Source organism: Rhinopithecus bieti, unplaced genomic scaffold (assembly GCF_001698545.2).
Source record: "Rhinopithecus bieti isolate Rb0 unplaced genomic scaffold, ASM169854v2 scaffold_44159, whole genome shotgun sequence".
In the NCBI taxonomy this organism is placed as follows: domain Eukaryota; kingdom Metazoa; phylum Chordata; class Mammalia; order Primates; family Cercopithecidae; genus Rhinopithecus; species Rhinopithecus bieti.
Genome location: NW_016818573.1, coordinates 812,497 through 824,864, shown reverse-complemented (window position 1 = coordinate 824,864; position 12,368 = coordinate 812,497). Strand labels below are relative to the sequence as shown.

At 55.2% G+C, this 12,368-nt stretch overlaps 1 protein-coding gene across 2 annotated transcripts; it reads right to left on the bottom strand.

Annotated features, from left to right (window-relative positions):
* Positions 1–5,004: 5,004 nt before the first annotated feature.
* Positions 5,005–11,445, bottom strand: PELI3 (pellino E3 ubiquitin protein ligase family member 3). 2 transcript variants are annotated; one of them, XM_017857224.1, is made up of 6 exons: positions 11,267–11,445; positions 10,917–11,046; positions 9,808–9,909; positions 8,843–9,037; positions 8,351–8,539; positions 5,011–6,722 (listed from the first exon to the last, which is right to left on the bottom strand). In XM_017857224.1, exons 3-6 carry the CDS (start codon positions 9,814–9,816, stop codon positions 6,153–6,155), a joined length of 963 nt encoding a protein of 320 aa, XP_017712713.1. In that variant the 5' UTR covers positions 9,817–9,909; positions 10,917–11,046; positions 11,267–11,445; the 3' UTR covers positions 5,011–6,152. The 2 variants fall into 2 exon arrangements, with proteins under 2 accessions (XP_017712714.1, XP_017712713.1); XM_017857225.1 differs by lacking the exon at positions 11,267–11,445 and having other exon boundaries at positions 5,005–6,722; positions 10,917–11,047.
* Positions 11,446–12,368: the final 923 nt, after the last annotated feature.

Sequence of the window (12,368 nt, the reverse complement as noted above, 5' to 3'; positions counted from 1 at the left end):
CACCAGATATGCTAACTGAGGCTCAGAGGTCAGATGACTCACCCAAGGGGTCACAAAATACACTGGTGGACCATATTTGGCCTGTAGTCCCTAAACGGTAAAGATTGATTCTAAGGTCAGGTAAGGAGGCTCACACGTGTAATCCTAGCACTTTGGGAGGCCGAGGTGGGTGGATCACCTGAGGTCAAGAGTTCAAGACCAGCCTGACCAATGTGGTGAAACCTCCTCTCTACTAAAAATACAAAAATTAGCCAGGCGTGGTGGCGGGCGCCTGTAATCTCAGCTACTGGGAAGGCTGAGGCAGGAGAATCACTTGAACCCAGGAGGTGGAGGCTGCAGTGAGCCTCGTACCATTGCACTCCAGCCTGGGCGACAGAGTGAGACTCCATCTCAAAAAAAAATAGATTGGCCTAACTACCTAGTATTACAGATGGGGAAACCGAGGCTCAGAGCCTTGCCTAATCCCACAATGGAGACATCAGCAGCAGAGATCCTCATCTCTAGGCTCCCAGCCCAGGCCCCTCCCTGCTTCCTTGTTCAGTATTCTTTTATTGAGATGGAGTCTCACTTTGTTGCCCAGGCTGAAGTGCAGTGGCATGATCCTGACTCACAGTAACCTCCGCCTCCCGACTTCAAGTGATTCTCCTGCCTCAGCCTCCAAAATAGCTGGGACTACAGGCGTGCATCACCACGCCCAGCTAATTTTTTGCATTTTTGGTAGAGCCGGGGGTGGGGGTCTCGCCATTTTGTCCAGGATGGTCTTGAACTCCTGGCCTCAAGCGATCCGCTTGCCTCAGCCTCCCAAGTGCTGAGATTACAGGTGCTGCGCCTGGCCTTTGTTCAGAATTCTTCACACTTTCCACTGGGCTCACAAGGATAAAGTTCCAGGCCGCCAGCTGGAAAGGCTCGGCCTTTACCCAGGACTCGGCCCCAGACTTCCATTGCTTTACTTTTCTGCACCTCCGTTGCCTCCTCTGTAAAAGAGGGAATAACCTCAGTATTACCAGGTGGGTGCGCTAATCAGATGAGGTCGCCTGGACGGAAAATATTCACAGCAATAAATGATTTTCCTTGCACCTGTCCCATTCTCATCCCTCTAACCGCCTTTCCTCGGCCCTCCATTCTCCTACTCTCTCCCTGTGCTCCGCCAGGGAAGCCACAGAAGTTACAACCGGAAGTTACAACCAGAAGAAAACCCATTTTACAGATAGGGAAACTGAGGCTTGGAAAGGCCAACAATTTACTGAAAGTCTGACAGCCCCGTTGGAACCCGGGGATTCCCCAACCCGGGGCATTCTCCCCGCCACGCCCCTTCCCGGCTAGGACAGAGTTTCCAGCCTCCCCGCCCAGCCCCGGACTCCAGAAGCTCCGCCCCAATAGCACAGCCTCAAGATTCGGAATGGGCTGTTAACTCTTTGCTCCCCAGCGTGCTCCTTAGCCTCGAGGGCGGGGTGAATTTGGAGGAGGTACTGGAGAGTGGGCAGAAAGGGAATTATTTTGCGCTCAGTACAGATTCGCCTTGGTCCCCCGGGATGACACTGGGATCCCCAAAACCCAGGCGCCGCGCCTCACCTGCAGCAGCTGCTCCGTTCGCAAACTCACTTCCTGCTTCCGGCTCCCCCATTCATTGGGGCTCTGCAAACCCCGCCCCCCTTGGCCAACTGCCTGGCCTCGGGGTCTGGATGGGCGTCAATACCAGCCAATAGATGCGCCGAGACGCATCTATTCTCGGCTCTCCGGCTCCCGCCCCCAGTCGCTACGCGGTGGTGCGCGGATTGGCCCTGCGGGCTCGGCCTTTTGTCTGCAGGCCCCACACGCGCCGGACCGGGTACCTCTGTGCCCAGCCTGGCCGCGGCCTAGTCCTGGCAAACGGGACTGACGAGGTCACTAAGCCCAGGCCGACCTGGCGCAGGTGTCAGGGACTTGGGAATCCTCCTCCCCCAGTCCCGATCCCCCTCCCCCAGTCCTGATCCCGCTTTCCTTTGGGGTTTCACCCCAGAGGCCCCGACCTAACTCTTGCAGGTGGGAACCTACACAATAGGAGTAATGTGGCTCCCCCTGACTCTCGGGACTCGGGGCCTGGGAGTGGAGACTTGGAAGTTGCAAAGCTCTCGGTGCCGGGAATCGAGGCTACGGTCGAGTGGGCTCGCGCCAGGGCTGAGGTGGTCTCACCCGTGTTGGGGCGCGGAGAAGCGCCTCGAGTGCTTCACTGTACTACCACCCACCCGCCACGGGCCTGGAAGTAGCTGCTAAACATTCCCGAGCCTCAGTTTCCTTAGCACAAACAGGCTGGCAGTTTCCTGGGGCTTGTCAAATGCCTGATGGATGAGAAAGCCTCCGGCAGCCCCGAAAGGGAGTCCAGAGCAGAGGCGGGCCTGCAGTCCACTTTTACAGGTCTGGACGGACTCACAAAACCACGGTCTGGGTGGGGCATGTGGAAGGGCCTAGGCCTAGTGGGGAGTAGCGGTGAGGGCCCAGGGTCAGACTGGGGGTGGAGCGAGGTTGTCTGGGAGTCTTGGCTTTATGAACCGGAAAACCAGGCTAATAATTGAATCCAATTCAAGGGATATTGTAAGTTGTGATGTGTTGGCTGCAGTGCCGCTCCCTATAGTTGCGCAGGGTGAGGGGCGTTTGGGTACTGAAATCCCACACAGTCTCCTTGCCACGCCCATGTCTAGGCCAGGCAGCGTCTGCTTACCATAGACACCAGTTTCTCACCCGCAAAGGTGCCCAAGGCCCTGCTTGACACAAGTGTTAACAAGCTGTTAGCTTTGATGATGACTTGTTATATGAAGGAGTTCAACCAGTTGGTCAGTGTCCTCAGGAAAGTCACCCCTCTTCTTTCCTGTGCCTCCATTTTCATTGTCTTTAAAATGGGTATAAAGTTGGCTGACAGGTGAAGTTGAAATGTACTCAGATAAGGGAGGTAGTGCTGTCCACTGCCAGCAGGGGACAGCTCAGGCAAGGAAAAGATCCCAGTACTCTCGGAACCCCCAACCAAGCCACGTGATCACATTTTTATGATCACAGATAACATGAGCATGTCCTGAGGTCCCTTGCTACCAGTTTGGCATGGAGGACATCATTTAATTCTTGCAAAAATCCTGAGGTATCATCACTTTACCCATTGTACAGATAGGGAAACTGAGGCTAAGAGGTTCACTGACTCCTATAACACCACATAGTTCAGGTGTCCCTGACCCCAACACACAGATACACACACACAGTCACTCACATGGAGCAGTCTATCACTGGAGTCATAACTTCCCAGCCTTGGCTGTTCCCCATGGGAATGAAAAAGGGGTCGGTGAGGAGCAACACGAATCAACTGTGTTACAGGTGCCCTCCATATAGTCACAACCACCTGGTGAGGTAGCGACTGTTATCCCCTTTAGCATTGAGGAAGCTGAGGCTCTAAGAGCTGGCAAAGGCAGAGCTGGGACAAGACCAGGGCTGTGTGACCCCATCCACCAATACCTCTGAGTCCTCCCCAGCATCTACGGTGGTGCCCTTTGCTGGTCTCTCCTCCTAGGGTCTGAGGTTCCCCACTGGAAATGGGATCAGAATGTTCCCCTGCCTCGGCCAGGCGTGGTGGCTCAAGCCTGTAATCCCAGCACTTTGGGAGGCCGAGGTGGGCGGATCATGAGGTCAGGAGATCGAGACCATCTTGGCTAACACGGTGAAACCCCATCTCTACTAAAATACAAAAAATTAGCCAGGCGTGGTGGCAGGCGCCTGTAGTCCCAGCTACTCGGGAGGCTGAGGCAGGAGAATGGCGTGAACTTGGGAGGCGGAGCTTGCAGTGAGCCGAGATCACGCCACTGCACTCCAACCTGGGCGACAGAGCAAGACTCGGTCTCAAAAAAAAATTTTCCCCTGCCTGGTTCCCAACAGGATCAGAAGAGAGAACTTGAAATTCTGAGTTGGATTTTGAGTGTTACGTGTTGTATGTTGAGGGGAGAGAAGTTGGAATGCTCCCACACCTCCTGCAGCATCCCCACCCTCCCCTCCGTCCCCACTGCAGCAGTGCCATGCTCTGGAAGCAAGAATCTGACCACACCCTCCTCCTCATAACATGCGGGTGCCATCTGTCTTCTCAATAGCCCAGGTCTGATCTCCCTGGTCCCAACCAGCAGTGTGACCTTGGGCAGGTCCATCCCTCCCCTTGGAATCTGTACTCCCCTAGGCTCTGCCATCTACTGGGGACGATGCCCAGGTCAGGCCTATACTCAGAGCCTTCTCTTCGTCTCCAGAACAGCCGTCTACCTATCTTCCTGGCTTGCTCTCCCCAGGAATGGTCTGGGGCAACCCCAGCAACACGCCCACCTGTGGCCAGGATGAACAGGAATCCAGTTCAGGCTTGGCTTCCATGGCAATCAAGGCCCACCAGGCCTCAGCAACCTTCCCTACCCCCATTCCTTTTTGCTTGCCCCCCTCCACACTAGGCATGTTCCCTGCCATGCCATGCTGTTCCCCTCACCTTGGCTGTCCTCCCAACTCCTCCCTGCCTCTGGAGATGCTCTGCCATTCAAGACTTGGCTCAGGCTCCAGGTCCTCCCTGGGCCTTCTAGAGCCCCTGGTTCTCACTCCTCCGAACACTTCCAGCCTGGCTGATAGCCCATTGCATCCTAGCCTGGGGTACAGATGGCCAGCACAGGTGTGGGGGTCAACTTCCAACAAGCATGGGTAGGTCCCTCTGCAGACCTTGGGCTGCAAGAGGCAGGGCCTTGCCCACTGCAGGGACCCTGCACAGGGCTAGGCACAAAGCAGGTGGGTGTCCACCAATCCAGTATCCAAAACCCTGCTCGGTTCACCCCCACCTCTGTTGAAGGAAAGCAACACTGTGATGGAGTGGAGCAGCTGTGGATTCAAATCCTGACTTGGCCACTTTCTAGTTGTGTGACTTGGTGCATCTGCCCTCATCTCCTCAGAGACACAAATGGCAACACCTCCCTTCTTGGGTTACTGTGAGGATTAAATAACAAAACCTCCAAGAAGCAGAGCCAGGTGTCTGGAGAGTGCTCAATGGACGTAGTTATTATTATCATCATCAGCACAGTGCGGGGCACGTGGTGGGCATTCAGGGATGATGGCCCTTGTGTCACAGCCGACACACTCTTGACCAGTGAGTCCTCTCTCCTCCCTTTGTTGACTCCTGACCATCCACAAATGAGGTTCAGAATCCTCCATCCAGCATCTTCCCTGGTCACATGGTCCCAACCTTTTGCTCCACCCCCTTCTCTGTCCCCCAGCAGTCCATGCTCCAGCCACCCTGACACTGTCCCTGGATTCCTGGCTAACTGACACCTGAGCCTACGCACAGGCCCTCCCTTCTGCATAGAGCACGCTTCCCATCTTGTGGACCCCGAGGGTTCCGAGCAGCCATCGAGGCTGAGCTCCTACGACAACTCCTCCGTGAAGCCTCCCTCACTTTTCCATTACCAGTGAGGCCTGCCACAGCCCGATTCGTACTCTGATCCTAGCACACATGAAGCGTGTTGCCATTTGGTAACAGTCTGTCCTCCACTAGACTGTGAACTCCGCCAGGCGGGGAACCAGGTCTGATTGCCTCTGTGTCCCCAGAGACCACTTAGCACAGAGTCCAGCCCATAGTGGCTGTCAGCAAATGCTGGGCCCAGCCTGCCACCCACCCACTACTCACTTGGGGGCTGGAGGCATTACACGCATGCGGGGCACATGGGACTTGTGGGGGCAGCTGAGCAGCGAAGTTTATAGAGGAACCCAGGGTGGCAGCAGGAAGGATGAGTGTCTGAAACTGGGTTGGCAGGCTCAGGGCATAGCCAGCCTAAGCTAGGGGTCAGGGGCCCCTGGCCCCTTCACTCCCCCAGGGGCACACAGTGTCAGCGGCACGATGTGGGATGCCCCAGGAAGGGCAAGGCCATGGGGCTGGGCTTTCCTCCATCGACCCAGGACAGAGGTGGTTCTGAAGGCCCATCAGCATGACTGGGGTGCAGATCTTGGGGACCTCCTTGGGGGGCCACAGTTGGGGGGAAGGGCACAGCCCGTCCAACATGTCCATCTGGTGTGGCTGTGCCAGCAGGGAGTGTCCCACATGCAGAGCTCCCTCTGGGCTGCAGGAGGTGGGGACCTGGGTGGGCAGGTGGGCACAGCAGCAGGGGGCCCCAGGGAGCCTAATCCAGCGGGCCCTGGAAAATGAGGCGGACGCAGCCATGCTCGCCAGTAAGCCAGGCCCCGCAAAAGGGGCAGGCGGCATGGAAAGCATGGGTGCCGTGGGGCAGTGGTGTCTGGGCCCAGTAGCGGGCAGTCTTCTCAGAGCAGACGTGGCCGCAAGGTGCAAAGGCATGGCTAGGCGGCCCAGGGTCCAGGCAGAGGCCGGCCTCCTGGCCAAGCCATAGAGGCACATAAGGCCCCACCAGGCGGCAGAGAGGACATTCGCGCTCCTGGGGGCCCCGCTCCCGCCGGCAGCCCCAGCCGTGGTAGCCATGGACGTGCCCGCAGCGGACGTAGACCCAGGGCTGCTGTTTGTCGGGTGCTGTGCGGCCACGGGCTGGGCTGGGGAAGGCCAGAGTGCTGAGGCCCACGGGGCACTGGGGCCGCGCTGCATTTGCCTCCTGCCGCTGGGCCTCCAGTTGCTTCAGTGTGGGAGCCCGCAGCAGCCCCGCCGGTGTGCGCCACAGCAGTGTGGCCCCACACAGGTCGATGAGAGAGCCGTCCTGCAGCACGTTGGACTCGTTTTCCACCTGCCAGAGGCAGTAGAAGGGCCTTACTGCCCAAGAGGCCCCGGCCGAGCCACGGGTCCATCCCACGGAGCCTCCCTGGAGAGGACACCCTGGCTGGCAGGGCAGGCAGGGCAGAGGGGCAAGGCAGGCTGGGAGGCCAAGCGGGCGGGCAGGTGCACCCCAGGCACATGCTGACCCCCCCTCCCAGCGGGGCATGGGCCTTGGTTTCTCCATCTGTCTAATCAGGAAGTCTGGACCCAGACAGGGTTTTTCTAAAATAAGATGTTTTCTGAAGTGCCCTCCTGACAGAGGCAGGAAAGGCCTCTAACAAGGAATGCTGGGTACTTAGCTCAAAGCAGCTATCCCAGTAGTTACAGTTAAAAGCAAAAACTCAGGAGCTAGGCTGCCCAGGCTGAATTCTGTCCTTACCATTGACTAACTTTGTCCCTGGTCAAGTAACTTAACCTCTCTCCATCTCGGTTTCCTCATCCTCAAGATGGACTGCACCTTCTGGCATCTCAAGTGGTTCTCGTGAAGATTAAATGAATCAATGAGGCCTGGCGCGGTAGCTCACGCCTGTAATCCCAGCACTTTAGGAGGTTGAGGCGGGTGGATCACCTGAGGTCAGGAGTTCCAGACCAGCCTGGCCAACATGGTGAAACTCCATGTCTACTAAAAATACAAAAAGTTAGCCGCGTGTGGTGGCTCATGCCTGTAGTCCTAGCTACTTGGGAGGCTGAGGCAGGAGGATCCCTTGAACCCAGGAGGTGGAGGTTGCAGTGAGCTGAGATTATGCCATTGCACTCCAGCCTGGGTGACAGAGTGAGACTCCATCTCAAAAAAAAAATAAAAAAAAATAAATGAATCATTCAGTGTAAAAACTTAGAACAGTGCATGGCAAATACTGCTTAAGAAGAGTAGGCTTGTAAAACATTCACATGCATCATTTTACCAAACAATGCTTCCCCAGACCTCCCCACAGAGTTGACGCTCTGGAAAGAAAAGCCATGCTTTTCTCTGAGGTTTTGCATCTCCTTGGCCAATGTGCTCATGCCTGAAGAGCAACGCATGGCCCATTTGAGGAGCATGGCCATGTGACCTTGGGCAGCCCCTGCCTCTCTCTAGGACTCACTCTGGGCTCTCTAACCTCAGCTCTCTGATCTGCACAAGGAGTTGCCACTAACACCTGTGTCAGAACTACTGTAAGGACCCTTTCCTCCTGAGAGAGAACAGGGTTAAACCTGTCTGAATGTGACAGACATGCTACAAACTGCCAACACTTTAGGCTATAAACTGCTCACACATGGGCCAGTATCACTCTCATACTCTCATAAGAAGGTGTGATTTTTTTTTTTAAGCTGCCAGAAGCCTTGAAGCCACCTGGGACTGCACAGTATGTCTGTGTGTGCCTTGATCACATCACCCCCTGGACCTCCAGTGGTATGCACACTATGCTTGGGGACCCTGGTCTGTCTGCCTGTCTGTGGCACATGCTAAGAACTCCCTGGGCCTGGGATTCCCCAACATGGAGCCTGTTGGGGCTCCCTGGGGCAGAAGGACTAGAGATCATCTCCTGGCTTGGGCAGGGGGATAGGCAGCTTGTGAGGGCCTGGCAAGGATGAGGGTGGGGAATAGAGCAGGCCACCTACCAGCTTGCCCCGCTGCTGGGCTGAGCGGCTGTCCCGCAACGTGTACACATTCCCACAGACCGAGATCTCCCGCCAGACACCTGGGGCTGAGTCCTCGGAGAAGCCGCCCGCCGGGTGCATCACCAGAACTCCATTGGTGGTCAGTCCATCCATCAGGCCATCTGGGGTCCGCCATTTGGCCGCCCGCTCCTGGGACCACATAAGGGATCAGATCACATCCCCCAGGGGTCCCCCAGCAGGCTACGTGCCAGAGGCACTGCCCCCCTACCCTCAAGTTCAGAGGTGGCCCAGAGAGGACTGGCATTGAAGCTGCATGTCTTAAGCGTCTCTCTGGGCCTCACTTTGCTCATCAGTTAGCTGGGGTTGCTAAGCCCTACCAGGACCATCATGTGGATTACTGTGGGCTGGTTCATCACATCAAGATGCTGCACCTCCCAAGCCTACCCCTTGCCTCACAGATGAAGAGTTGGTCCCTTCCTGGGGCTCACTCACTCCAAGGAAGATGTTGCTAGAGGCGTCGAAGCCAGCTGCATAGATGCGGGCAGTATAGGGCGGCCGGCGGTCACAGAGGATGCGGCAGGCGTAGCGGGAGATGGTGCTCTGGGCGGAAGGGCCCTCGGCAGCCCCTCCTCCAGGGGACGTGTCTGTTACCACAAAGTCAATCATGTTCTCTGTGGAGCGGCCGATCTGTGAGGACAGGGAAAGCAAGCAGCGACCGCATGTGTATAGGGGACTGTCATAGGCCTCCCCACCCAGAGTTCTGGCAGCTGCTCTGTATGCAAGGTCACCAAAAAAGGAGGCTGCCAGGCCCTGAGAAGGGGGCAGCACCAACTCCTTAGACCTTCTAGGCTCCCAGGTGGGGTCTCCAAGTCCAAGAAGCCATGGCCTGGAGCAGCTTCTCCTTCTCTGTTGCCCCCACAGCACTAGGGATCACCCCATCCAATAAATACAAGTTGATTTGCTGATAGAATTATAAGAGGGTGGTCAAATGTTAGCAGCAGATAGCAACTTCTGAGTAACTATTTGCCATATGCCAGCCACCATGCTAAACATTTTATATGCAATGCCTAAGTTAATCTTCCTGTGGGGTGGGTACTATTATGGGCCCCATTTTACAGATGAGTAAACCAAGGCCCACAGAACTTAAGTGATGCTTCCCCAAAGTCACCCAGTGGTAAGTGATGGAGCCAAAATCTGAACACAGGCATTAGGCCTCTCACATCTGAACCCCTGAGCTGTGTCAACTCCCACAGTCTAGGAGTCTTGAGTTTGATCCTTGATACAGCCACTGACTTGCTGTGTGACTCTGCAGTCAACAGCCCACACTGGGACATCCTGCTTCCTCGTCTGGAGGGAAGCAACTTTCCCATGGCCTCCCATCCTGTAGCCTCACCTGAAATGCTTGCAGAGCCTAGAGGCCTGGTGGCCAGGAGGTGTGTGGAGAGGCCTGAGCATACCTGGAACATGTCTGTGTCACTATCATGTGTATACTCCACTATGACCGAGTGGCTCCGGGACAGCGTGTACGAGATGCTGTGCTGACCACGGTTACTCAGTGCCTGGGGGGAGAAAAAAGTCACTTGCCAGGGTGTGCAGCTATGATAAGTGTAAGCCTGGAGCCAGCAGCTGGAGCTCAAGGCCCAGCAGCCACTCTCCAGAAAGGGGCAGCTCCATCCTTTGCAGAGGGTGGACAGTGCAGCGGGTGTGTCACATGATTTAAGCCCTACAGTCACCTTAAGAATGGGGTTATCAGGCCGGGCACAGTGGCTCACGCCTGTAATCCCAGCACTTTGGGAGGCCGAGGTGGGCAGATCATTTGAGGTCAGGAGTTCAAGACCAGCCTGGCCAACATAGCGAAACCCCGTCTCTACTAAAAATACAAAAAAAAAAAAAAAAAAAAAAAATTAGCTGGGCATGGTGATGCACACCTGTAGTCCCAGCTACTCGGGAGGCTGAGGCAGGAGAATGGTGTGAACCCAGGAGGCAGAGATTGCAGTGAGCCGAGATTGCACCACTGCACTCCAGCCTGGGTGACAGAATGAGATTCCGTCTCTAAAAAAAAAAAAAAAAAAAAAAAGAATGGGGTTATCGTTCCATTTTAGAGTTGAAGGAACTGCAGGTCACAGAGAAACTGCCCTAAAGGCACACAGCTGGAAATATCAGAGGCTGAATTCTAACCCAAATCCTCTAAAGCCAAAGGTTTTTTCCTTTACCATTGCAGTATGACTGTCACCTCCCACTCTCTGAACCCTGGCTGCCTCTAAGATGGTGCAGCTCATTTCCACCCATTTCCATTGGATGGAAATAAGCAGCACCATCTTAGAGGCAGCCAAGGTTCAGAAAGGTCTGGTTGTTAAGGAAACATTTTGCAAACTGTAAAGAACTGTGCACACTGCAAAGGATTTTTCATCACCATTCTCGGGTGGCCCAATACGCAGTGAGTGATGACACAAAGTGGGCTCTCCTGTTAAGGTGGGGGGCTGTGGGCAGGTAGGACCTGGAAAGCCAAAGACCTGGGCCTTGGGCAGGGAGGGCAGGACCTCAGGTCTACGGGTCAGTTGCTTGCCTTGGAGACGAGCGGCGTGGAGATGTGGTGCAGGACGTCTGGCTTCACTCCATTGGCATGCGGACGGCGGCTCAGTGCCAGGCGGCTTCGCCTGCGGCCCTTGTCCCCACTTGCCAGACACCCATTGTAGCTGTAGATGTTGGGGGTTAAGAAGAAAGGGTTGCAAGAGGAGAGAGAGAAAGAGGGAAAGTGAACCCCTGATGAAACTTGGAGGAAACTGCCAACTTCTGGGCAGATCCTACCTTAATAAACAAGCTCTAGAAGCACCTGAAACTAGAAGACCCTACAATAACAAATCGGTACCTTGGGGAGTGGGTGGGGGGTGTCAGAACAGTTTCAAAAGCACTTACATTCAGTTAACCAAGTATTTCCTGGACACTTGAGCCATGCCTGGATGGGTGCTGTGCACTGGGGCAGTAGAGGTGACGCACCACGGATCAGCTGTGGGCCCTCAGTGGAGGGGTTCCTCAGCTTCTCCAGGAACCTAGAGGCCACCTGCCACACCCAGGCACAAGTCAAGGATGCCATAAGCCTAGAGGAAGAAAAGGGAAGTCTGGCCCTAGCATGAGGTTTCTGGGAGAGGGAACACCTCTACTGGGTTTTGAAGAACTAGAAAGGGTTCACCTGTAGCAAATTGTCACTTATCACACCACTACTCAAAACCAAAACGAAAGGAAAAACTGACCCACAATGCCACTACCTCTATATGTTCACACATGTCAAATTTCCACCTGCCTTTCCATCTCTTGTCCGGAAGGGATGGCTGTGAGAGGCACAGAGGAGGTGAGTCATAGCTCTCATCGCTGCCATGGGCTGCTGCCTCCGTGTTCCTGGCCTTCTTGCTATCAATCACCTAATGGAATCTGTGCCGTGGCCTGCCAGGCAAGTGGCTTTCTGCCCATCTTACAAATGAGAGAAATCAAGGCTCAGGGAGGTAAAGTGACTTGCCTCTGGCTAGTAGGTGAAAATGTCCAGATTTGAGCCCAGTCTCTCTGACTCCAGAAGCCCCTCTAGATGGAGGCTCACCCTAAGCAAAGGGCCCAAGGCTGGCAGGGTCTGATGAGATCAGGTAATGGTGACTTTGGTGGTGAAGTATGTGGGGGAGATGACGCTGGTGGGAGGGCTCTGAACTCCAGGCTGAGGACATTATTTTGTAACCAGTGGGGTGCCAGGAAGGTTTGGGAACAGGAAGTGACAGGACAAAGAGCTGCCAAATACAGACAAGGCCACTTGAATCAGAATCTTCTAGTGAGTTTGTTAAAATCCAGATGAAGCCAGGCGCAGTGGCTCACAACTGTAATCCCAGCACTTTGGGAGACCAAGGTGGGCAGATCACTTGAGGTCAGGAGTTCAAGACCAGCCTGGCCAACATAGTGAAAACCCATCTCTACCAAAAATACAAAAACTAGCCAGGCATGGTGGTGGGTGCCCGTAATCCCAGCTACTCAGGAA

Coding starts and splice junctions, on each gene's coding strand:
- PELI3 (XM_017857224.1), bottom strand. Junction 8,540..8,842: donor CTAGCAACATCTTCCTTGGA/GTGAGTGAGCCC, acceptor ATGTGGTCCCAG/GAGCGGGCGGCCAAATGGCG. Junction 6,723..8,350: donor CCCAGCAGCGGGGCAAGCTG/GTAGGTGGCCTG, acceptor TGCCTCTGGCAG/GTGGAAAACGAGTCCAACGT.